We start from the raw sequence: 27,362 nt of genomic DNA, 5'->3' as shown, positions 1-27,362 counted from the left end.
CCCACCCAATTCTGGAGGGGTAGGCTGCTCTTAAGGCTATAGGCAAGGGCAGAGCCCAAGCTGGAGACAGTGAGGGTCATCACCTTGAAAAGGACCTGTGCTGAGCCCTCCAGAGCCATGAGCATGTGGAGTTGGCATGCCACAGCCTGCTGATCTAGCTACTCTGTTTTATAAGTTGACAGGGGAGTGAGGACAGAGGAGTGAAAGCAGGGGAGCTAAATGTGCCTGTTAGGATCCAGGAAATGAGATTCAGTTTCTGCTCTCCTCCCTTTCAGACAGGGTTCTAGAATTTTGCCTGTGGTCATTTGTGATGTTACTATCAGGTGGAATGGTATACAGAAGAAAAAGGCATTTCACCATCCCACTCCTCATTTCATTGGCTATCAGCTCCAAGGAAGTTCCATTATTTCTGGTACTGTCAGAGAAAGACGCCATTACCAGCAGTTCCAGGACACCTAACCAAAGGTGAGTTCTATTTTTTTTTAATATTGTTTTAAAATCATGTTAATCTGAAGGCGACTACAGAACTCTCAAAATGATCTATGTGAATTTTATTGGTAACTGGTGATTAGTTGAAAGTATTGCTTTAAGAGTTAATAAACTGCATCGTCCATCATCCATCATTATCATGTAAGTTTTAGATTAAACAAGATGTTGCAAATGGCTCTTGGCTTTCTAATGTGCTCTTGAGATCTGTGGGAGGCAGCCTGAGAAAGAGCTCTGGCTGTGAAGTCAGGGATACCTGGATCTAAATTCTACCTCCACCACTTAAATGGGGGGCCCCGAGCAAGACAGCAAGCCTCTCTGATCTGCCATATCATCCTCGCAACACACTGGCCACACTGGTCACACAGGGGCATGGGAGAGCCAGTGAGACCATGGGTCTGGAGAAGGCTAGCATTGGTGTGGGCACGGAGCTGCTCCACAAACATGGTCCTGGCTATGCTGACATTGTTCAGGAGCAGGGAAGATTCTTTTCTACTCTGGGAGGAAGGAGAGTGTGGTGGCAGAATGGGGCCTGCTTCTGGTCAAGACCTGCTTGGTTCTGCCAGTCCCGCTCTGGGTGACCTTAGGATTGTGCGACCTGGGAACCTGTGCACCTGCTCGTTCAGCCCAGCAAACACAATCCTCAGGGTTTGCTGGGGGCCTGCACTGAGCTTCAGGACAAGACTGGGGCCTGTGGGCAACTTGGGGTGGAGCAGAGAAGAACAGAAAAACTTGAACGAAGCCAGTGAGGATTGTGGCGGTTACCTGGCCTGGCCTTATTGGGTTTAGCACGGGCGGACATACAGAGGACATCACATCAACCCCTTTACTCCCTTCCCACCCAGGACAGGTGTCCACCTCTACTGGATGACTTCAAAGATGGAAAGATTATCTCTGAATCAGGACATCGTGGGTAGTTCAAGTTTTTCCTTATTTCCAGGGGTCATTTACACCATCCTGCTTCATTTTTAACCAAATCTCTGTCCTTTACCCCCTAGAGGAGTTTCAGAAGCTTGAGCACTAATGCCAGGTGGCCTAGGGCCTTCCCTACCCCATGCTGCACAGCATCAGTACCTTGAGTTGCCTCATAGTCCTGCTTTGACTCTTCTCCCTTGGGCCAGCTCCACCCTACCCTGAAACCAGGTCCCCAGAGTAGGTGGCAGAGAGAAGAGAGCCAGACGCACGTTCCAAGAGCTCATCCTCCATCGGGGACTGGCAGAACAGCCTGCGGCTGGGCCTCCGGATATGGTGGGTTAGCCCCCAGACCAAAGGCTCTCAGCCGAGGGACTCATCTGGCTAAAGGCTGCACCCTCTCAGCCCTGGAAGGAGACTGGGGTCTTTGCCCATCCTCTTCTTCACTTGGCACTGGGAGGCTAGGTGTAGCCCTAACATGGCAGACATCTACAGAGGGCCTGTAGGTTAACCTGGGCCCCCGAGCTAATGCAGACACATCTCAAAATCCTGCTGCCTCTCCAAATTATCCCATGTGTTGCCTATTTGCAAAAACAGTTTTGAGGACATGGTAAAATGGGTTAGTGAGTGACTGAGGGATTTGATTCTTGAGTTAAGAAGCACTAGGCATACATAAGCCACAATGAGAAGAAAAATCACTTATCTGGGCAAGCTGGAAACACAGGCCTGCTGAAGGGTATGGGCTATTTCTCAGGACAGGAGAAAATAGTCTTGCTTAGCCATTGCCAGGGGAGGCTCCCTGTGTAGGGAATGTGTGAGCTGGGGAGATGTTGGGGGCAGAGTGTGGCAGGGGCAGAGCTGTTCAGTGAGAAGCCAAACACACTCCCTCTCTCCCCATTTATTTCTCCTAAGAAGCAAATCTGTATCAACCTGGACTCTACTTTTCAGACCCAGGTAGGGCATTAGAAATCCATGCAGAGACAGATGTACCCTTTCAAACCGGAGACACCCTGCTGGACTAACAGCTCATTAAACCTCTCTGTCCTATCACTCTTCATTTCCCTAACATGTGGAAATTCTGCATACAGTTCTAGACCTAATAATAACACTTAATTGTTTAACCTGTTAAAAAGTGTGAAGACTTTTTGCCTATTGTCTAATTTCCACAAAGGCCCAACGAATTTACCATGATTTCCATTAACAGACGACGATATGGAGGTGTGGGGCAAGGAGGTGGTGTACAGGCCAGGGAGGTGTAAAATTCATTGTTGGTGTCTACCCTCGGCCTGGCACAGAGCAGCCGGCATAAACACCGATACACTGACTGTTCAGAGCACCTGCCAGGATCAGACCTTGCTCCAGGGCCCTGACACTGAAGAAAACAAATGCAAACAAACAAAAATCTTCATCCTAGTGTATGAAAAGCCAGCTACCTGACAAACTAATCAGTGGCATATATTTGGCAGCACGACATTAAAAAATGAGCATTTGTAAATTGACCAGATTGTTATTGTACAACCATGCCATAATATGAGGCTGTATATACATTAAAAATCTGAAAGTTGGCTGGGCACAGTGGCTCACGCCTGTAATCCCAGCACTTTGGGAGGCCGAGGTGGGCGGATCACCTGAGATCAGGAGTTCGAGACTAGCCTAGCCAACATGGCAAAACCCCATCTCTACTAAAAATACAAATATTAGCCAGGCGTGGTGGTGGGCGCCTGTAATCCCAGCTACTCAAACCTGGGAAGTGGAGGTTGCAGTGAGTCAAGATCGTGCCACTGCACTCTAGCCTAGGTGTCAAGAGTGAGACTATGTCTCAAAAAAAAAAAAAAAAAAAAACCCTAAAATTTATATAATACAAAGTTACTGCCAGTTGCCAAAATTATGAGTCCTTTTAATTTTCGTTTTGTTTTTTCTTTTTCTTTTTTTGAGATGGAGTCTCACTCTGTTGCCCAGGCTGGAGTGCAGTGGCGGGATTTCAGCTCACTGCAACTTCCGTCTCCCGGGTTCAAGCGATTCTCCTGCATCAGCTTCCCAAGTAACTGGGACTACAGGCGCGTGCCACCACGCACGACTAATGTTTTTGCATTTTTAGAGAGACAGGGTTTCACTGTGTTAGCCAGGATGGTCTCGATCTCCTGACCTCATGATCCACCCCCCTTGGCCTCCCAAAGTGCTGAAATTACAGGTATGAGCCACCACGCCCGGTCTGAGTGCTTTTAATTTTCATAAGGTTTTACGTACCTATATTTTAAAATGTATTTATCTTGTATATTTTCCTCTTTCAAATATTGATTTTATTCTTAGGTGCTTTATGATTTTTATATTATTTAATTTCAATTTTAAATTATGTATTACATATTCTAATTAGAAGTATACTAGGTAGTAGAATTTGAGGTAATTTTAAATTTTCTAGTCATCTTCATTCAGAAATTTATTTAAATCCATTTGCTGTCTAAATTAAATTATGTATTTTATTTTTTGGACTTAAAACATAATATGGTGATGGTTATGTATTCAAAAATGTTATAGTTAGCATTCATTTAATGATCTGTTTTGTTTTCATTTCTAAATTGAAGTCATTTTATTTTGCTTTTTTTTGTACTTTCCAGAATTTTTACTACTTAAATTTAATTTTGGATTCGAAATTACTTATTTCACTTATTTGCTAATTAATTTATTTTCTAATTTATGACTAGGTGGAAAAAATTAGAGCATTTTAATCTCTTATTTCTGCATATACATTTTCTAATTTTTCTTCAATGCTTTATCATCTGCATAATAATTTTCATACTTAATTTGTTTTCCTCATTTTCTCAATTTCTGGAAATTTAATGTAACAAAAAAAAAAAAAAACTGAAAAAAAAAAAAGACCATAGATGCACAAATAGATAATTGCAGCCTTATTCACGATAATGCCAGGCTGGAAACAGCACGAAAAGCAAAGCACAAGGCTCACTGCTGTATGTTCATTCAGGATGCAGATTTCAGAAACTACACACCAGCATTTAATGACATACAATCAAGTGAGAGAATATGATTACAGGGCTGTATGATTTTATGAGTACTATAGCTACTCTGATTTAACAGTGGCAAAAGGGTGCAAAGAGAAACAAAAAAGTAAGAAATAATTAAATTCAAATAAATAGATGAAAGACAGCCCTCTCAAAAACCAAAGAGCAGAAAAAAAGAATACTTGCACAAATTCAAAGAAAGGGGAGTGATGTTTCATGAATGCTATTAAAGTGAGATATGTGTCTCTTTCAAGAGAAATGTGTGGCTTCTTCCCTGTGTAGCCACATCCGCCTGGCCGTTGCCATGGACAGGGGCTCTGCCTTGATCCTCTCCCACTGACTGCTGGGTGAACCCGAGGAAAAGCCCAACTGCAGGAATCACAGCGGGTGAGCCCTGGGGTTCCCTCCTTGTGGCAGGTAAGCCAGCCTGTTGGGAAATTTGAGTGTCTTAGAGACCGTTTCAGCCTTGTGTCCTCTCACTTTGCAGGCTGGTGTCAAGACTGCTAATGACCTCCAGGTCCCAAGTCTCTTGTTGCTTGGTGACAAAGTTTCACAGTTGAGAAGGAGAAGCTGGGACTAGCAGGGTAAGTTTTGCTCGAGTGTTGGCCCTGCACTTATCAATTTACTTTAACTGTGCCAAAAAACTGCTTGCATCTCTACTTTTTCTCTTTCTCCCCTTCTTCGAGTAAGCGGCTTTGGAAATGCCTGTGCTCTGAGTATGCTTTATTTACAAAGCCCAGACACCACCTAATGCATTATTTAGGAGAGAAGGAAGCTTGCCTGAGCCCCAGCCAGGAAGGGCAGCTAGCTGGGGCACAGTGGGCGTCCTCGGAGGCCAGGGCACAGGCGAGCCTGGGAAGGCAGGTGTGCGAGTCAGTGGCGCTTTGGGGATCATTTGGGTATCCTGTCTCCAATGTCTGGGTCTCCGTGGTGTTTTTGCTGCTCTACAGGCAGGTGGAGACGTGTTTGAACTGTTTGCTTTCACCCGACCAGTCACCCCTCTAAGGAAACTAAACTGTGACTGCTTGTTCGTTCACGAGGGTCCAGCCCAGCGGAACAAATCTGATTATTGTTTACTGTAATGGGGTTTGGAGAGCAATCTGTGTTTTAAGAAGTCTAGTGGTAAACTTTTTCTACAAGTTATCCTGAACACTAGAACCCACTAATAAGTGGTTAAGCCCTAGGCTGAGCTGGGCCTTGCAAAGGGGGATTCTTCATGGGACACACAGGAACACACTCCTCAAGTCCCAACTTTTATGACAGGTATAGTGGGAAAAGACAGACCCTCTACTTAGAGTCTTTGTGACTCCACACAAGTTTCTCAGCCTCTCTGAGCCTCAATTGCTGTATCCCTCCAGTGGAGATGAAAATCGACATGCCAGGCAGTTATGACTCAATTGTAATGTCTATAAAATGCCTGGTCTGTAGTGGGTGGTCCACAGAATCCATACAAAGGGAGGAACCTCATTTTAATGTGCTAAAAATTAGGTAGTGTCTTTGCTTTGCAAAGGGTCCAGCACATAATAAATTCCCCATGCATTTATCAACAACATGGATGCTATGTGAACCAAGTACGAAATAACACTCCCAGTCAATGAAATGGGGACTCAGAAAGGTTAAGAAACTTGTGCAAAGTCACACGTCTAGGAGGACAGGGCTGTGACAGGCCTGTAAGCTGGAGAGATCACATGCCTTCTGGGTTTGAGCCTCAGCCTCCAGGGGAGATGGGAGGCACTGAGACAGCTTCTGTCTACCCTGCAGGGCCCCAAGCCCTGTGGTTGTCTGCAGATTGGTTTGTTAGTGCCTGGTGCTTGGTGCCTCCAGCTTCCGCTTGGGCCTCCAATGGTCTCTCACTGTTGCCCAGCGTCAAGGGTGACTTCAGGCCCTTTCTCCCTTCCTATCAGTGGAGAGATAAGAGAGTGAAAGCTAGGTGATGTTTCCAGGCCCCTGAAACCCCAGAACACAAGGTGTGCAACTGAACCACGCCCACGTGTACTCTGCTGTCAGCCCCATTGCCAACTCTCAGCCCATTGCCAATGCAATTCACTGCCAATTTTTCAGTTTCTGAGCTCCCTACTGGTCTCATATAATGGAACTCATCTCAGCCCCTAGAACTGGGTCTAATAACACATGCATGCTTCTTTTTCGGGGAGGGATGAGCCATAAGGATGGGGCTTGACCTGACTAGGAAGAAAGTTTCCCACAGGATCTAGCTCAGCTCCTGCCAGCATCTGCAGAACATGATGAGTCAGGAGCTTCCTGGGCGGCCAAGAGAGCCATCCAACATTGTAAAGCCAAGCTTGCATGGAAAAGTCAGATGGCGGCTAAGTCCATGGGAAAGGGCACCAAAGAGATTCTGGCTCCAGTCGAGGCATGTGCCTTTGACTAGGCCCTGGGTGTTTCATCTGTGAAGTGGAATGACCAGATTAAATGAGATGACACACATGAGGTACTTAGACTTTGTGCTGAGCAAAAGGAAGAAAAAGATACAGGAAGTGCTAGGCCCCTCTAGCAGTTCCAGCCTGCTCTTGAGTTTTCTTTTTGTCTGGTCCACATATACAATCTAGAAGAATGTTCCATCTACTCTGCTTCCACCACAGAGCCTGGATCCATATGGTTCCTCCTCCGCCATGCCCCTCAGCACAGACTCCCATCCTCTCTTGCCTGCAGCTGGCCTGTCTCCATCACTCTCCTTCCCTGCCTCTGCTGCTTCCCTACAGCCAACGTCATCCTTCTAGAGGGCCTTATGTTGTCCCCTACCCATGTGCACATGGCCCACCTTGCGCTGCCCCTGCCCAGCTCTTCGCCTTCCCCTCCTTGACCTCCAGCTTACACCCTCTTCCTGTCAATTCTTTCCAAAATCCTTCAGTGTGGCTTCTTCTTAGTATTCTAGTTACAGCTCAGATGTCACCTTCTCAGAAAGGACCTCCTCACCCACCTCAGTCTGAGTTAGCAACATCCCCACCAATATGCCCTGTCTGACTTCGGCATTCTCTGTCACATCATCAGCTATTATTATTTGCAGAGCATTTACACCAACTGCAATGCTCCTTGTTTTTTTTTTCCTCTCTCTCCCTCTTTTTTTTTCTCTGTCTCCTTCTTTTTTTTTTGTTTTGCTTTATTTGCTGTCTCTTGAAACAGTAGCTTCATAACAAACACAAAGGTATAGCCTTGCTCACTGCATATCCACTGACCTGACCCATAGTACAACTCCAGTAGGAATTGCTGGACAGACAAATGAATGGGGAGACTGGACTCTAGCCAGCTCTAGAGATTAAAAGTGAGTATAGGGATAATTATATCTGTAAGTAGCTATTATTATATTTCTTTTTCTGTAATCACTAGTAATGTTATTATTAATAATTTGTCAGTGCTTGAAAGGTTGCAAAGATTTCATATTTGGGAATCAGCAAAGATTGTTCCCCAACTCCTCCATCTGAGATTCCTGACCAGTGGGGAGCGGCCCAGAGCAGCTGGTTTGAGGGAGGTGATGGAGACGGTGCAGTCTGGTGACTCCACCAGCATTCCCCACTAGCATCCACCTCTGGTAGTAGAAGCCAGATGACTGTTTATTGAGTGCTCACTGAACACTAGTCACCTAACATTTTTATCACCTCATTCGCTCTTCAAACAACGAGCAATTGACCAATCCATTTTGCAGAGCAATAAACTGGGCTCAGGCATGTTACGGGACTAAACCTGGGTTGGCAATGAAGGGGAGCGGGGCTCACTTCTATTTGCCTCACAGCTCCTATGCTCCCTGCAGCCTACCCACCTACCTTTTCAAGCACAGCAGGAAAAAAAGGGATAGCTGGCATGACTAATGTGTGGGTGGCCATCCTATCTGGAAGCTGCCAGGATGCTGCCCTGTCCTGACCACATCATTCTCAGCTCTCCTGGCAATAGTTATGTATGTTTGCACAAAGTCCTAAGGAAAGCTATCTCTCTTATTGGGGGCAATGCCAAGTGCTTCAGTCATGATTTCAAATAAACCTGATAAAGATTCAAGGAGGGAAAGGAAATCTGAATTTAGGAAAAGTTTCTGCAGAAGAAATTTAGGATTAGATGTTGCAGCATTTTCTGAAAGACAAGGGTCTTCCATGCAAGCACTGAGCCCAAACTACCCTTTTTCTCCACTAATCTGAAGCATTCTTTCAAAAAGTAGGCCAGTCCTCCCACAGTTCTTCACCTCTGGTTGAGGTTGCAGGGAGAAAGTACACCTTCTGCTTGACGTTTCCTCCCTACATTGCACCATAATACGGGCCACCTGCTCATAAGAGGCCACGTGTTGTTTATAGCACAGCCCTCCGTGGCTGGCTGAGGGTGGGCTGTCCCTGATAGAGTATCTCTGGAGGGAAACAGGAACAGCTGCCCTGGGCTGCCTGCCCCTCCCCCACTCTCAGTGACCACCTCTTGCATTCCACTCTGTGACAGCATAAAGTGCCCACAGATGACCTAGGACAGCACTGGTTGCCTCAGGCAACCAGACTGTCAACCTGCTGCCCAATTCCTGTGTCTGCAGAGGTAGGGACACCTCTCAGGTATACTTTATCTGCAACTGCCCCAGGCAAATCCAGCTCCAGTGAATAACCCCCACCACCACCCTGTCCTCTCCTGAATTCAGGTAATAGGAAAGGAAACAGAATCGTGTGTGTGTGTGTGTGTGTGTGTGTTTGGAGTGTGAGTGTGCGTGCATGTGTGTGAATATGTGTTTGTAACTTTCTTTTCTGGTTAGAAACAGATTTTATATCTGTTGCAGAGCATTTAAAAACTATGTAGACGTATAAGAAGAAAAGTAAAAAGAGCCCAGGACCATCACCTCCAGAGAGCAGCGTTGCTGATATTCTTGGAGCTCTTTCTCTCCTCTTTTCTGGGTGTGGGGGTGCATGTGCGCCGGAGAACACAGGGCTCACACGGACAGATGTTTTTTCATTAACATGACATCTTCAGCATTTTGCCTTTTGACACTTTTGGAAAATAATGTTTTGTTTTGTTTTAGTTTCTGTTTATTATTTATTTCATTCCATGATTACACGGTAATTATTTCATCACTTGTCTATTGTTAGATATTTGGGTTGTTTCTAATTTTTTTTACTATTTTAAATGGCACCATCATAAGCATGTTTCTATCAAAAGTCTTATTCTTATTTCCTGAAGGGAGATTCTTAGAAGTGTCCTCTATGTGTTCTCCATAGCCTGGTCCCACCTCTTCTCAGAGTACCAGCCGTTTCCTTGCTTCATCTCGTCTCTTTGCCTTGGCTCCCATGCTTCTCCCCTTGGCCTAACCCAGTTAGGGTGGCTTCAAGTGCGATGCTACTGACCACTCTCCAGCCCCCTAGTGCACTTGTTCTCATGGTCAAACAATCCATCATGCCATCATCTGTGTCTATTTGGAAAGCATCCCTGTCTCCAAGAGGGTACACACTCAGTGACCAACGAATATTTTGTGTGCAAATGACAACCTGAGTTTTCCCGAGGGACCTCTCCCTTAAAACGTATTCATGTACTGGAACTCCTTTAACAGTACATGTAAAAACAGTGAGTCAAGTTGATTATGCAGCAGCTGACTCTCAGCTATGAATCTGGGACAAAGCTGAGAGCTGAGACCTTTTCTGAGGGCATGGGAATCAGGATTGACCTTGGAAGCACCTAGAATGTGTCTATTAAACTAGTATTGACCAAGGGCCTACTCTGTGCTAGGAACTGAGATGCACAAGTGGACAAGACAGGCCATGTGTCCTGGGGTAGGTGGGGGAGGAGAACGAGAGATAGATAGTAAATGCAAGATTAACAAGTAATGCATCATAAACTACATTTAGATGCCAGATGCTATGGAGGAGAAGTGCAGAGAAATAAGGGGCATCAGTGTGTGGGGGAAGGTCAGTCTGCATTATTAATTGGGGGTGGACGGAAGAAGAGGTGTCGAGTCTGATGCCACAGTTTGGGCCCTGAGTGTCCACAGGAGGCCAAGGCTGTCAGCCCAGCTGGAAGAGGCTGTGGTGGAGCAGCTGGCTGGGAGCTGGGTTTGGGACAGGCAGGGTTTGAGATGCTTAAAATCATCCAAGGAGAAATGCTAAGTAGGCAGTAGGCTAAGTGAGTCCAGAATTGGGGAGCAAGGTCCAGGCAAGAACCAAACACTGGGGAATTGTTAGTGTATAGATCATATTCAAAGCAATGAGACTAGGTGGGCTCACCCCAAGGCAGTGAGTGTAGACCAGCACGATGAGTGTAGGCAGAGAGGAGGAGCAAGGGGCTTGGCCATGGCCCTCAGGGGGTGCATGGCAGAGGCAGCCTCTAACCCACTCAATCAACTTCCTCCCATGCCTGGGCTATTTCCACTGCCCCCTGATGCCTACACTCACTGGCCTGGAGTATGGGGTCCAGGACATGGTAGCTTCCTGCTGGAGCCCAGAGGCTATGAGATCAGTCCAGTGCAACCCCATGCCTGGTACCAGCCTCAGGGCTGGGTTTCTCCTGTTTATTTACTTACCTTTTATTGTGCCTCCTCCCACCCTCCCTTTCCTCCTTCCTTCTTTCTTCCTCTGTCCTCCTCCTCTCCTTCCTCTTGTTGTCCATCCCCTCCTCTCTGCAATGAGGCCTTTCCACTGGATGTTTCCTCCATCTGAAATCCTCTGCCTGAATTCTCACTTTCTCTGATCTCTGCTCAGGTATCATCTGCTCAGGCCCCAAAGAGGGCCCTCCTGGCCTCCCCTTTCTAAAAAAGCACATCTTCCAAGTCTTCTCTTCTACTCTATGTCTCTATCCTGACTCTTTCTTTTTTTTTTTTTTTTTTGAGATCGAGTCTTGCTCTGTTGCCCAGGCTGGAGTGCAGTGGCATGATCTCTGCTCACTGCAAGCTCTGCCTCCCGGGTTCATGCCATTCTCCTGCCTCAGCCTCTCCGAGTAGCTGGGACTACAGGCTCCTGACACCAAGCCCGGCTAATTTTTTTTGTATTTTTAGTAGAGATGGGGTTTCACCATGGTCTCGATCTCCTGACCTTGTGATCTGCCCGCCTTGGCCTCCCAAAGTGCTGGGATTACAAGCATGAGCCACCACGCCTGGCCTATCCTGACTCTTTCTAACATCCATCATCTTATTTTTGCTTGATTCTTCTTCTAGAATGTGAGCAGGACGTTCACTTTGTTTGCTGCCTGGAACAGTGCCTCGTTCATAGCAGGTTTTCAACAAATACTGTTGATGAGTGAATGACTTCAAAGGACCATGGGAAGTTCAACTGTGTCCTTAGAGTTGACCCTCAGCATTCTCCTTCGCAGTCATTTCACACCTTCCCAGGTGGTAGGTGGTCAGCAAAGCTGCCGCAGAGCTGCGAGCTGTCCTGCAGCAGACAGGGTGCTACAGTGGACTCTGGGCTGTGTCGCCAGTGGGCTCTCACCAGAACTAGAGGGTGTGCAGTGCAGAAAGAATTCCACGTGAGGAGATGCCCCAGCATGATACAAGGGGGCCTGTGCAGCTCAAAGGAGCAATGTGTCCTCTTGGCCCCCCAGGATAAATTAACTGAAGGCTGCACTCAGGGAGGCGGGGGTCACGGTCCATAAGGACACTGGGCTGCAGGGTCTGATGGGGTTTCTACTGGGCTGGCACATGGAGTCCGGGCTCCCCAGTTGGTCAGTCGTGTGGTCCCATCCATGCTGCTGCCTCCTGTGCTAACCCCCGCCAACACACACACACACACACACACACACACATACACAAACACACACACACGTCAAAACCAAAGCCTCCAAGGGCCATGCATTGCCCTCCCCTGACCTTGGGGAAGCAGCTACTTTTACATCCTCTTTACAGGAGTTCAGGCTGAAGCTTGTGGGATTCAGGAGACCATCCAGGGTCATGGGAAAGGTAAACGGGGGGCTGGGCACACCCACCAAAGCCAAAGCCCTGGCACATTTCCCCTGCCAAGCTGCTTCTCTGAGGCCCAGTTTCCTAATCTGCGGGAGGAGAGGAGCTGTGAGGAGAAAACAGAGTAACACCTGTCCGGCAAGGGCAGCGTTTAAAGCACATTGGGTGGAATGGAATCACTGCTCACCTCATGGGCTTCAAAGGGGCCAGGTCTGCCTTTGGTTCTTTGACTTCTGCTTCTGTTGAGGTTGGTCTGTGTGTTTTGAACGTAGGGTGGATGAACAAGGCATTTCTAGTCTGTTACACTAATCATCTTAATATTTTATTTTAATTGTAAGCCACCTATTCCCTTTTGTTCCTTTAACAAATCCAATTAAAACAGAGTACATCCAGAATTACAAAATAGATGCTATTAAACCAATAAGAAATCATAATCTTTTGTTATTGGGCCATGTGACCTCCTGGGAACTTTTGCTCCAAATAAAAGTTGAATTCTTATTATCCGCTAGGGGAAAGGGGGCAGTTTGACAGCTAACGGCTTTCCAGGCAGCACATGTGCAGAGCCACGCTGGTGCTAAGGATAGAGAAGTAAATAATACTAGGGGCAGACAAAGCTATAAATGCATAATATCCCAGTAAGACACTTAGAGCTGGGTTGATCAAATTAACCAGATAATTGCCAAATGAAGTGAACCTGAGAAATTTTTATACAGACACTCCGTTTGCTACTTTATAGGCATGGGGATGGAAGTTTTGTTGTAATGGGAAGAACATACCCCACAGAAGTGCTGGAATAAGGTGGCTGTGTGAGCCTGGACAAACTCCTCATACAACTTCCTTCCCTACACCACCCAGAATAGGAGGAATATTCCTACCACAAAGGAGAGTGGTACAGATGACTGAAATGGCAAAGGAGATGTCACTTTATGAAGACACAGGCATGATGTACCTCTTAGCGTGGTTCTGAGGATGTGTAGAGGCAGCGGGGAGGGTGCTGGGGAGCATCATTTGACCAGCACATAGAGACAGCCGCTGTTTGGCAATAGCAGAAGTACCTTATGAGAGGTTAGACTTTCAAGTGAGCTCACATGGTAAAAATCAAACTTCTGGTGGTCTGCATACAGCCACCCCTGATACAGGGGCACTACAGCAGCCTGCAGCCCTCCAGGGCAAAGAGGTCACTGCCTCTCTGGTGAGTACCAGGGAATGCAGTTGACTGATGTCCCTGGGCGATGCTACATGAAAATCCTGTGTCTTTGCACTCTTGACTCACACTCCATGTGGCAAGGCGTTCACACTGCATTGGGCCTGCAGGGACTGGAGGAACTGAGAAACAGCCAGGTTCTGCCTCCATTGCCACCCACTTGGGGACACATGCCTATGAAGTGAACTGGCTCGTGGCATTATGTGTGCCCCATAAACTGTTTCTCTTTCTCTCTTTCATTATCAATTGCTAAGCTCTTACAGTTAAATGACCCTGTTAATGCTATTAAAATATCAGTAACATTCATACTATTTGTACATATTTAGATATATACCCACATATATATGGTACATCTATGAAAATGAATATCCTGCATATGGGCCCCTGGACAGTGAAGTGAGCAGGCAATGGATCACACTGAAGCGATTTCTTCAGGGACCTTATTTGCCTGTGGTCAGTTCCTCCAAAAGGCCAGTGGAACATCTGCATTACTGAACCTCTGCAGGGATTTTGGCTAAGGCTGCCTCTCTGTCTCCTCACTCTGTTGAGTTGGCTGGCTGCTTCAGCCAGAGTGCACACCATTCTTCATTTAGCAGACTCTCTAGGGGGTGACATTGCAGTTCCCAGGCCAATCCATGCCAAATTAGAATGGACTTGAGCAAGTGTCTCATCACCCAGAGTTCTGGGGACTCTGACATTCCTTGGTTCCAATGTCAGAGATTCCAGCAAAACAGGAACACCCTTCCTGAGGCCTGGGGCCATGGGGGGCCAGTGGCCTTCCTTAATCTCCTGTGCAGAAGTGGGTGTGGCTTTCAGCCTGAGAGTCATAGGATTCCAGGATGGCTTCCTCCCCTTGGAGGCAGTGGGGGCCAGCAATGTACCCCCAGGATGAGGCATTTGCTACTGCTGGAGCACAGGCAACAGAGGGAGGAGAGAGAGAGGTGGCACTGTGTATAGAAAGATTGTACACCAGCTTGCGTATCAGACACATCAAGGTTTGACTCTGACTGTACTCTTTGCTGCCTGTGTGACCTTGGGGAAGTCACTTAACTTCTCCGATCTCAATTCTCTTATTGTAAAAATAAGGTTGATATTTTGCATAGTTGCTGTGGAGATTAAACATACATGAAGGGCCCAGCAGCATGTTTGAGGCAATTACTTTGATACCATGAGTGAATGATAGAGAGGGGCTCTTGACATTGGCAGTATTTCCAAAATTGATGTCAGAAGTCCCCCAAAGTCCCTGTGGAGTCCCTGTAAGATTCCAGCCCCTGCTTCTGCATCTCTCCTGCCATCATCCCTCCATCAGCTCTGCCCAGAGTGTTGTGAAGCTATTGCTGTGAGCTGCACTGTCATCTCTGTACCTCTAATCTGTCCCTTTCTAGCAATCTGTCCTTCTGCCCACAGGGAAGCAGGGCTCACATTGGGGCAGTTAGTGGAAAAAACAAAAACACTTTATGTTTATACCCCCAAGGAAGCTATATTCCTAAATCCAGGTAACACTGCAGAGCAAGTAGCACAGTACACAGTTTCTGGCCCAGAATGATCTTTGGACAAGGGGTAATTCTCTAAGCTATGCCCAAGTCAAAAGTTAGTGCTGATTTCAGAGGCCTGCCCAGAGGTTCCCAACACACCCATTACAGACACAGGACCCAGAATGACAGTGCAGGTCTCCACCTCCCATGGATTTCATCTGTGAAGATACAGCTCCGCCTCTCTTTAGAGGGAGCATGACCATCCTGGGAAGGGGCAGAGGACAAAGAGAGTGATCTGAAGCCACTCGGGAGGTCACAGTTACGTGAGCTGGCCTGTTACATGACCAGTAAATATAAGGGTCGGGAGAGAGGACAAATGCAGTTACTTTTGAATGAGTGAGTTGTTGAGGGAAGTTTGTATCATTTCCTCTTAAGAGATGACCCACAAGCAAAAGATATTTCTCATCCACATGACATGAAACTTCCTATAAAGCTAGTACCAAACACTGGCTGTGAAACGTCAGTGTCTTTGGGGGTTTCAGTTCCATGTGTCTATTCTGTATCTCAATGGGTCAGTTGAAAGAATGAAATTATTATTGTGAGATTGTGTTAGCAAGCTATTTAGGGATGTCAGGTATATAGAAACAAAGTCAGTCTTACTTAAAATTGTAGTCAAAGATACGTGAGTGTGAAGCACCAGACAAATTCTAGTATCATAATGACAAGGGTCTTACAACTGGAAATGTTTGCAAATATTTGGATGACATTAATATATTGGTTGCCATTACTTTTTTAATTTAGATATCCATGGGGTGTCCCACCATGCTGTTTGATTCACAATGACTAGAGAGAAAAAATTAATTAGAAATTAAAGTCAAACCAACTGGTCCACTTTTTCCAAAGTATAAAAACCAATTGTACAAGAACAAAAAGACACAGTACATTTAGAAACCTCTTATATTTGAGCTGCCAAGCTGTTCATGTGGAATGAAATCTATTATCCATCAAACCACACATAAATACATCCATTCATCTGCCTATTCACCCATCTATATGCTTATCCACTTACATCTTTCTCTCTATAACTATCAGCTTCCCTTGTGTGGCTTGATCCCACTCTGACATTTCAAGAATTCTATGAAATGATAATAGGCCATCTAGCCAGTTTGAAACAGATCATCTGTTTCTCCCTTCTTTTGCCAACTCTTACTCTGGGCAGGAAGTGGCTACATAGAGTTGGATAACACAAGGCACATCCCTGGTCTCTGGGGGCTCTGAGATGGGACTTCTGGCACTGGGTCTGCTTCTAGTGGTATTGGGCAGCTTAGGGGGTCAGGATGGACCCTGAGCCACACAACACACTCCGCCTTCTATAACTGAGAACAAGGGTCCCTGCCAGGGTCGGGTGGCCCCAGGGAGAAGAGCAGAGAGGGTGGAAGTTCACCATGCCCCATCTGGCCCCAGGGCTGCCTAGGGACCCAGACTCCCTGGGGAGGTGAAGTACATTATCCCAGCCAGCCCTCACTTTACCTTGAGGTGATTAATGGGCAGGCTTGGAGCCAAAGGGCCCTTTGGAGAGAGGCTCCTTAATGGAGGAGTTCTCTGCAGCCAGCTCCGCGCTGCTCATCACCATTCATCAGAGCTGGGAGGGCTTCTTCTCACAGTGTGGGTAGGCTGTGGGCAGCAGGCACAGCTGGGCCCAACTGGCTGGATCTCCCGTTTGTTGGAAACACCCCTTCCTGTCCAGGATTCTTTCTAACCCATGCTCAGTGTGTTTGGACTCCCTGAGCTGAATTTTATCTTACATAGTAGAAGAAAACCAAAAGGCAGCCCAGGTTTTCAGTGTTTAGGGGATTCTGGTGGCCAGAATCAGTGAGGATCTAGATTTGAACTATTTCAACCTGAGGACCGGGCCTGTTTACTGTTTATCTGTGTTGCTCAGAGGCTTGATAAATGGTAGGCACTCGATACAGTGAGTGAACAAATGAATGAATGCTTGAGTAAGCACATGGACTTAGCTTAAATCAGTCCCAAAGGACTAATAATGACCACAGAGAAATGAAAATTTACTGATTGTTTAGGCCCATGGGATATGGTTGCCAAATAAAATACAGAACTATGCAATTATTGGGACATACATATATATATACTAAAACTATTTGTTGTTTATCTGAAGCTCAAATTTTACTGGGGATTCTGCAATTTTATTTGCTAAATCTGGCAAATCTACCATGAGGAGAAGCCATTGACAAACATCAGATGAGTGCATAGACTTCCCTGATCTCAATTCATCTCTTTTTAATGAAGATTTCAACTCAAGCACAGCAGACAGTTTTTCTGACATGCCAGCTTGTAAACAGCTGTTCCCTGTGGAACACATCCCCCTGGTGCATACACCAGGGAGACATACACATTGGACCACAGTGGTGCCCAGATGGTACCTATTTGGATGCCTTTTCAGGGGCAGAACTGGGTTGTGTGGGGCCGTAACAAAATCACAGACTTCCAGCGTGGGATGAGCCAGGAGGCACAGTGAGAGGAACAGAAGTAGAATATGGAGTCCCAACCATTTTGTTTTTTTAAAAACAATTTACTGTGTAGACACAGTAAAATTGCCTCTTTCGGTACAGTTCTCTAAGCTTTAACAGAGGTACAGATTCATATAACCACCATCACTGTGGGGGTGCAGGCAGTGACACCAACCCAGAAAACTCACTTGTGCCTTTCCCTTCTAGTCAAGCCTTTCCCCAACCCCTAATCCCTGCAACCACAAATTTGTTCTGCACCTAAAGTTATGGCTTTTTCAGAAGGTCACATAAATGGAATCATTCCATTCATGTAGACTTTTGAGACTTTTTTTCTTAGGCAAAATGCTTTAGGGTTCATCCAAGTGGTTGCATGTATCAGTAGACTTTGTGTTTAGTAGTATTCCATTACCACAGTCCTCACTTACCTGCAGGTTATATGTTCTAAGACCCCCACTGAATACCTGAAACCACTATAGTATACTATGTTTTTCCTATAGGAAAACTATGATAAAGTTTAATTTATGAGTTAGGCACCGTAAGAGATGAACAATGATAATTCATCATAAAATAGAACAATTTCAACAATATACTGTTCTCAACTTCACAGATAGAAGATCCATTCTTGCTGTAGATGTTAGCAACTTCAGCACATGATTTGTTTTTTTCCCCAAGTCAAGAACTTTCACCTTTTCACTTAAAGGAAGCACTTTAAGGCTTCTCTCTCTTTGGCATATCTGAGCTACCAGCATCACTACTCACTACTAGGACAGCTACTGAGTGATGAACAGGCAGCTAGCATTTACAGAGTGAATCCACTGGAAAAAGAGATGATTCAAGTCTGGGTGGGATGTAGCAGGATAGCCTGAGATTTCCTCATACTACTCAGAACAGTGAGCAATTCAAAATGTATGAATTTCTTATTTCTGGGGTTTTCCATTTAATATTTCCAATCTGGGGAACTAAAAATGTGGAAATGGAAACAGCACATAAGGGGGACTACTGTACAGTATTAGGAATCCACCCATTGAAGGACATTTATTATTTTTCTGTTTGGGGCAATTATGAATAGAGCATCTATAAACACATGTGAACAGGTTTCAGTGTGAACATGGAATTTTACTTTTCTAGGGTAAATACTTAGTCGGGGAAATGCCAGATGATATAATAACTATATGGTTTTGTAAGAAATTTCCAAAGTGTTTTCCAAGAAGCTGTACCATTTTGCATTCCCATCAGCAAGGAATTAGAATTCTAGTTATAGTATCTCCTTGCCAAAACTTTGCACTATCGATTTTTGTGTTTGTACATTTCTATATTGAAATGTATCTTTAAATCTTCTGGACATTAAAAAAAAATGTATTGCTTGCTTTCTTACTGTTAAGTTGAAAAGATCTTTATAGATTTTGGATACCAGATATCTACGATATATATGATTTGCACTGTTTTCTTCCAGTCTGTAGCTTGTCTTTTCATGCTCAACATTTTTTTTCACAGAGCTCTTAATTTTGTTCAACTTGTTAATACCATCTTTTGTAAATTGTGCTTTTGCATTTACTCAAAGTCATGAAGATTTTCTCCTTCATTTTCTTTTCAAAGTTTTATAGTTTTACATTTTACATTCAAATCTATGATCCATTTTGAGTTAATGTGAGTTAATGAGGCCAAGGTTTAATTTTTTGCATATAAATAATCAATTTCAACACCATTTGTTGAAGAGTTCATTGTTTCTCCATGGAACATCCTTTGACCTTTTGTCAAAAATCAATTGACCATTTGGCCATGTTTGTGTAGATCTATTTCTGGACTCTATTTTTTGTTCCATTGACCTATCTACCTGTCCCATCACCAATAATACCACATGATGTAACTATATGGTAAATTTTAAAATTGGGACGCATAATCCTCCAACTCTATTATTCTTTTTCAAAATTATTTTCCATTTCTAGTTTCTTTTCCTTTCATATAAATTTTAAAATCTATTCATCCATATATGTAAATAATCCTGCTGTAATTTTGATTAGACCAATTTGGGGAGAGTTGACATTAAGTCATCCAATTCATGAGCATGGTATGTTTCTCCATTTATTTAGATCTTCTTTGCTTTCTTACATCAGCATTTTATAATTTTCATTATAAAAATCCTGCAAATTTTGGTTACTTATGTGAAATATAGAAGTATTTTATTGTTTGGAGCATTATTATTTTTCATAATTCAGTTTCCAATCATTAATAGCTTGTATATGGAAATGCAATGGGGGTTTTGTGTGCTAACCTTGTATCCTATGACCTTGCTAAACTCATTTATTAGTTCCAAGACTGTTTTTTAAATTCTGTGGGATTCTCTATGTGGACAATCATGACATCTGTGCATAAGAACAGTTTTATTTCATTCTTTTCTGTCTGTATGCCTTTATTTTTTGCATTCTTACACTGGTTAGAATTTCCAAAGTAATATTGCACAGACATAGTGAGAGTGTGCTGTCTTGTCTTATTCCCAAACTTCAGACGAGAACCTTCAGTCCTTCACCAAGTATGATATTAGCTCTAGCTTTTTTGTGGATGTCCTTTAGCCAGATAAGGGCCTTTTTGTTACCAGTTTGCTGAGAGTTTTTCATCACTAGAAGATGTTAAATTTGTCAAATGTGTTTTCTGCATCAATTGATAAGATCTTTTTTTTCTTTTTAGTCTGTTAATATGGTATGTTACATTACCTGACTCCCAAGTATTGAGTAATTTTGGGTTGTCATTTATATTCTTTTTACATGTTACTGAATTCAGTTTGCTAATACTATGTTGAGGATTTTTGTAACTATGTTCGTGAAGAATATTGATCTGAAGATCTCTTTCTTATATTGTTTTTGTGTGATTTTAGCATCACGGTAATGCTGACATCAGAAGTTGAGATAAGTTGAGAATTGCTCTCTACTCTATTTTTTTTTAAAGAAATCATATCAAATTGCTAGTATGTCTTTGCAATTGATTGAATGTTTGTGTCCCCCGAAAATCTGTATTGAAACTGTAATCTCCAGTGTGATGGTATCAGAAAGTGAGGCATTTAGATCATGAGGAAATTAGATCATGAGGGTGGAGACTTCATAAATGGATTTATGCCCTTACCAAAAGGGACCCCAGATAATTGTTTTGCTCTCTTTCTACCATGTGAGGACACAGCAAGAAAACATCTATGAACCAGGTAACATGCTCTCACCAGATGGCAAATCTGTCAAAGACTTGATTTGGACTTCCCAGCCTCTGGAACAGTGAGAAATAAATTTATGTTGCTTACAAGCCAAATAGTCTATGGTACTTTGTTTTAGTATCCTGAGTGGACCAAGACAGTCTTCTTTAAATGTTTGATAGAATTTAACGATAAGACCACTGGGCTTCGGGTTTTCTTTTTTGAAAGGTTTTCAATCATGAATTCCATTTCTTCAATAAATGGAGGTCTATTTGGGTTTTCATTCCTTCACAAATATTTAGTAATTTTTAGTTGATCTTATCCAAGTTCCTTTTTTTTTAAATTTTTTTTTTAGAGTTGTTTGTACTGTTCTCTTACTATCCCTTTAATGCCTGTGGGATTTAGTAAATCCTCCCTTTAACTTCTGATATTTGTAATTTGGCTTCTCTTTCTTTTTTTAAAAAATTGTCAGTCTGGCTATCTGTTTCATTAATCTTTTCAAAGAACTGGCTTATACTTTTTTATACAATTTCAACTCTTTAAATTTGTTAAGACTTTTTTCATGACCCAAAATATAGTCTGTATTAGTGGATATTCCATATGTACTTGAAAAGAGTTTGTATTCTGCATTTGCTGGGTAGAGTGCTTTATACATGTCAGATTCAGTTGGTTGGTGGTAATAGTGAGTTATTCTATACTAGCAATTCTCATATCCAGGCAATTTTGCTCCTCAGTGGACATTTGGCAATGTCAAGAGACATTATTGATTGTTACAACTAGTGGGCAGCTACTGGCAACCAGTGGGTAGAATCTTCTGGCCTTACTCTGCTAAACAGTCTACAGTGCACAAGACAGGTCTTCCCCCAAGCCCCGTCACCATCCCACCCCTGCTGACAACAAATAATTATCTGGTCTAAAATGTCAATAGAGCCAAGGTTGAGAAAACCTTTTCCTTGCTGATTTTCTCTCTACCTGTTCTATTGACTGCTGAGAGACAAGTATTGATGTCTCCAATTCTAATGGTAAATTTATCCATTCTTCCTTTCAATTTTATGTCTTTGCTTCATTTAAATTGAAGCTCTGCTATTAGGTACATACACATTTAGGATTTTTTTGTCTTATTGGTTAAATGCTCATTTTATTAATAAGTAATGGTCTTACTCCAGGTAAATTTTCTTATTCTGAAATATGCTTTATCTGACATTAATAAAGTCACTACATCCTTCCTTTAGTGTTTGCATGGTATGCCTTTTTACATTCTTTTAGTTCAACTCATTGTTGCTTATTTAAAGTATATTTTCTTTATAGACAACATACAATTGGGTCTTTCTATTTTGTAATCTATCCTGATAATTGTGTCTTTTAATTGGTGCATGTAGGTCACTTTCATTTAATGTAAGTATTGCTTTGTTTGGATTTCAGTCTATCATTTTAATAGTTGTTTTCTGTTTGCCCCTCTGTTCCCTTTTCTTGCCTTCTTTTGTATTATTTGAATTTTTAAACTCGGTTTTATTCGCATTTATATATTTAGTTTTTTACTATTTACTATATCTTTTTATATATTGCCTTAGTGATTGCTCTGAGGATTAAAATACACATACTTAACTTTACAGCCTACTTAGAATTAATCTTTCACCACTTCAAAAGCAGTGTAAAACCCTTACCACCATATAGGTCTCGCTAACTTCCCCATTATGTAGTAGTTGTCTTATGTATGACATCTACATACTTTGACAACTCCATCACACAGTGTTACTTTTCTTTCAATCACATACATACTTTAGGGGTATTTAGAAGAGAAAAATCCTCCACATTTACTCAGATATTTAGCATTTTCATTGCACTTCCTTTATCCTAAAAGTTCTGAGTTCCTCTCTAGTACAGTTTCCCTTTCACCTGAAGAACTTCCTTGGGCATTTCTTTTACAGCAGCTTAGTTAGTGGCAAAAACTTTTATTTTTCACTCATCTGATAATATCTTTATTTTGCCTTCATTTATAAAGCATACTGTCACAGTCTGGGTTGACAGTTCTTTTCTTTCAGCACTTTAAAAAAGATGTTTCCAGCACCTCTGGCCCCTGTGGTTTCTGATGAGAAACCTGCAGTCATTTCTATTGCTGTTCCCCTGTGGGTGATGTGTCATTGTTCTCTGACAGTGTTCATGTTTTTTCTTTAATTTGGAGCAGGTTGATTATGTGTCTGAGTGTGAATTTCTTTATCTTGTTTGGAGTTTGCTGAACTTCCTTCCTGTGTTTGTAATTTCTATGTTTTTCATCACTGTTGGAAGTTTTCAGCCATTTTTCCTTCAAATGTTTTTCTGTACCACAACTGTTTTTCCACTCTTTCTGAGATACAGGTGTAAGTATAGGTATCAGCAGAGATAGAGATAGAGGCATGCGTCACTTCCTGATGTGAATACCTTCTGAGAAATGCATCCTTGGGTGATTTCATCATTGTGTGAACATCAAAGGGTGCAAACCTAGATGGTATAGCCTACTATAGACCTAGGTAGACTATGTGGTCTAGTCTATTGCTTCCAGGCTACAAACCTGTACAGCATGTTACTGTACTAAACACTATAGGCAATTGTAACACAACGGTAAGTATTTATGTATCTAAACCTGGAAGAGGTAAAGTAAAATTATAGTATCATAATCTTACGGGACAATTGTCATATATGCAATCTGTCATTGACCAAAACATCATTATGTAGCACATGGCTATATACACACATACACATACACACATACACACACACACACACATTTTTAAAGCAGGACTTTTTAGTTTTAAAAAGCACCTAGGTCTATAGTAGGCTATTCCCTTTAGGTTTGTGTAAATGTACTCTTTGATCACTCAATGAAGAAATCACCTCTGCCTTTAAACAGAGGCAGCTCAGGGCAAGTCCGGAGTTGCTATACAACTTTCGGAATCACTTTTCCTGAATTTCTTCCCCGTTGCAATCTGTCTGAACTCTGTGGCTCTCAGGAGCATCTCTTCTCCCCCCACTTCTTGATCTTCTGGCTGGATTTTGTTTTCTAAATCTGTTGCACACTTCTTGCAACTGTTTCTGCCTCTAGGGCCAAGTGGCAGTAGGGTAGAGAAAACAAAGCAAGCTCCCCAGCTCTGAGGACCACAGTTTAGTCAAAGACAATGCTTCTCTTCTTCCAACTTCTAGGTGCCTGCCTGGATGACTCCAGGGACACAGGGTGGCCTGGGATGAGACAGGAGAGAAGCAAGCAAGCAAACAAACAAAAAACAGACCACAAAACAGATTTCCCTTACTGTCTCTGACCCTTAAAAATCCATTTCCTGTTCCTTGGACCAGAAAGAGAGGTTCTTGTTGGAAATCAGAAATCTTTCTGTCCTTATCTGGTGCAAAGTTTTATGTTCTGGGCTGCCCTTGAGTCCAAAACAAGAGAAATGGTTGAGGGGAGAAAAGGGAGTTCAGGAAACTTGCGGCCAGATTGGTCTTCCCTTTGAGTTATGGATTTTTTCTCCAATCTGCCTGATATCACTTATCTCAGAGTCCCCAGAGTGTCTCTGTGCATTGTGCCCTAGGCTTTACTTGCTTTCGGGAGTCTGGTGGGACCAAGTGAGCATACCCAATCTTAACTGGACTTGGATTCCACTTTGTTTTTTAAGCTGCTTTATCCCATCTGGTTTCTCAGAGCTGAATGATATAGACAGTTCCATATTGGTGAACATGGTGCTGGCTCTGGAAACCAGCCAATTATGCCCGAAAATAGGGAGTCCACCATTTTTAGAAACTAGGGTGAGCTTACAAGGCCTGTGTAAATGAACATCAATGCTGCCAAGAGCTAAGAACTGTCATTGGTTTACTGTGGAGACCACCATCTATTCCAAGGGGCTGTGATCCATCAGGCCTTTCACAGGGTAGGACCCTCTGACCCTTCAGCTGTGAGTGGTGACAGTGGGATTTACAGTAGGTGTGAGACAGGCTTGCACACATTTCCCTTTGACACTGGGTGACGAAAACATATAACTATATCCCCACGCAGCCTGATTGCTCAATATTCATGTGCTATATCAACTTGGGTTCTAATAAAAGGTATAGGTGATGAAGTACAGAGACTGTAGAGCACCTCTCCCTGCCCATCTCTGCAGGGAACAGAGGCAATGCAAGTTTGTGTCTCCCAAGGGCATACTTCTGCCCGGTTTGGAAATCTTGGTCCAAAAGAAAAAAAAAAATCAGCAAGCAGGAGGCACTGAGTTGTTAAAAAGAAAAGGGGGTCCCAGAACCAAACAGAACAAGAGTTGCATCCTCTTTCTGGCTGTAGACCTTCCTCACTTCTGAGCCTTGGTCTCGCTACAATAGGGGTAATGCTGTGGATCTTGTTGTTGAGGATTAGAAACAATATGTGTAGCAATTTTTAATAACTAACATTAATCAAGCTATTACTATGCACCAGGCACTGTTATAAGTGCTTTATAGTAGATAATTTACGCTCCCTCAGAGCTCTGTAAGGGCGTCTGTTTTCACAAATAAGAAAACACAAGCACAGAGAATTTAAGAAGATTGTGAGTAGAGTAGAGTTGGACTTCTAAGTCAAGCATGCAGAAGACAGAATCCCCATCACATCATATTGACATTCTGCTTCCCTGCACTATGGCAGTCACGGCCATTTATCAAGTTTCTGTGCAGAGGAGTTGAAGTCCAGTGTGAAGGATGTGAGAGGAGGAGAGAAGGGGCAGGAGATGGAAAAGGCAGCATTCTCCATGAGCTTTGCCAGCACCCTTCATTCCCCTGTGTGCTCATGATGGGGAGCTGTGGTGCTGCTGGGCCCAGCAATAGCACACCCTGATACCCCTGGGCTGAGCAACAGGCTTTTCCGCATGGCTACTGTTGCACTGTAGCCAAGGCCTCACTAGTTCCTCTGGGTCCATGAGGAGAAGAGGGATGGGAGCAGTCGGTCTTAGTACCCACCTTATTCTCTAAGATCCAGGCTTATGTTGGCTTGAAAACTCAGTCCCTCCCCAAGAGCCTGTATGATAACTTAAGGAAATCCTAGCTTTAAGCAGGGGTCTAGGAAGGGACAGATATCCAAGAACACACACACACACATGGCCCTGGGTGGGGGGTACGTGACAGTCTGGGATAGTGGAGAGGATTTATAAGTCAGGGCATGGCACAGCTAGAGGGACATTTAGTGTCCTTCAGGCTGACCCTACACCTCCTATTTTAACATCCAAGAAAATCAAAGTCTGAAGAAGGCACACAGTTTGCTGACAATCTATGGCTGGGCTGGGTCCACTTTGCCCTGACTTCTCTCCGCAATCCTCTTTCTTGCTTTTTAAACCACTGAGAGCAAAGCATCATGACGTGGGGGAGCCCAGTGCCCTCTGGCATCTCCTAACCAGATGTTTTCTTATCTTTCAGCAGTTTTTCATGATTTTTCCTCACACTGGTCATTATCCAATCAGAACAACCAACTTCTAACACTCCCTTACTAAAAGAACATGACTAAGAGTGAGAAAGGCCCCAAGGGCAAGATCACCCTCAAGGTGGCCAAGAATTGCATCAAAATCACTTCTGATGGGAAAAAGCGCCTTGACTTGAGCAAGATGGGAATTACCACCTTCCCCAAGTGTATTCTGCGCCTCAATGACGTGGATGAGCTGGACCTTAGCCGGAATCTGATCAGGAAGATCCCTGACTCCATCTCCAAATTCCAGAACCTCCGGTGGCTGGACCTGCACAGCAACTATATAGACAAGCTGCCTGAGTCCATTGGCCAGATGACCAGCCTGCTCTACCTCAACGTCAGCAACAACCAGCTGACCAGCAACGGGCTGCCTGTGGAGCTGAAGCAACTAAAGAACATCCGCACTGTGAACCTAGGCTTGAACCACCTGGACAGTGTGCCCACCACGCTGGGGGCCCTGAAGGAGCTCCATGAGGTAGGGCTCCATGACAACCTACTGAAAAACATCCCCATGAGCATCTCTAAGCTCCCCAAGCTGAAAAAGCTCAACATAAAGCGGAACCCCTTTCCAAAGCCAGACGAGTTGGAAACGTTCATAGACTCCATCAGGAGGCCAGAGAACTTGTATGTGGTGGAGGAGAAGGATCTGTGTGCGGCTTGCCTGAGAAAATGCCAAAACGCCCGGGACAAGCTGGATAGAATCAGGAACATGGCCATGACGACACCGAGAAAGACTATCTTTCCCAATCTGATCTCACCCAATTCTATGGCCAAGGACTCCTGAGAAGACTGGAAGTGACTTGGACCCTGACCCTGAGGCAGAAGGGAAAGAGAGAGGGAGGGAAGAGGGCAGTGGGCTGTATCCACAGGAAACCAAGGGCTCTCCTGTGGCTGCAGCAGCTCTTTCAGCCAAGCCCATAAAACTCCTTTCTTTACTTCCTCAGCGCGTGATTGTATTGATTGAAGGGCTTTTGGTTCCTTGCCATTCCACACATTTCTCCCTCCTCTGCACACACACTCACAAGTACAGGCACAGTGAGTCAGGAAGGGGCTGTCCATGTCCATCCTACTCTTACCCCCAGATCTCTCTTGTTTACCACTGTGGCCTAGGCAGTTAATGCCCCCACACACTCACTATCGCTGGCATTTCAGAACCCACCACCAGCTCCCAAATGTGAAGTTTATTCAGTGGAAATGTTTTGGGTCCGGGCTTCAAAGCCAAGGAATCTCAGAGCATGAGTTTGTAAGAAAGTAG

The 27,362-nt window shown here is 43.9% G+C and overlaps 2 protein-coding genes across 2 annotated transcripts in view; one reads left to right on the top strand and one right to left on the bottom strand.

Moving 5' to 3' along the window:
* The window catches only part of WDFY4 (WDFY family member 4), a 295,291-nt gene that overhangs the window by 42,426 nt on the left and 225,503 nt on the right, over positions 1-27,362 (bottom strand). The window lies entirely within an intron of this gene.
* On the top strand, positions 372-27,043 carry LRRC18 (leucine rich repeat containing 18). The gene is made up of 3 exons (XM_011990944.1): positions 372-465; positions 4,903-4,999; positions 26,065-27,043. Exon 3 carries the CDS (start codon positions 26,142-26,144, stop codon positions 26,889-26,891), a length of 750 nt encoding a protein of 249 aa, XP_011846334.1. The 5' UTR covers positions 372-465; positions 4,903-4,999; positions 26,065-26,141; the 3' UTR covers positions 26,892-27,043.

Source organism: Mandrillus leucophaeus, unplaced genomic scaffold, assembly GCF_000951045.1.
Source record: "Mandrillus leucophaeus isolate KB7577 unplaced genomic scaffold, Mleu.le_1.0 Scaffold388, whole genome shotgun sequence".
NCBI classification, from domain to species: domain Eukaryota; kingdom Metazoa; phylum Chordata; class Mammalia; order Primates; family Cercopithecidae; genus Mandrillus; species Mandrillus leucophaeus.
Note: the sequence above shows the minus strand (reverse complement) of the source record. Positions and strands in the feature narration are given on the sequence as shown.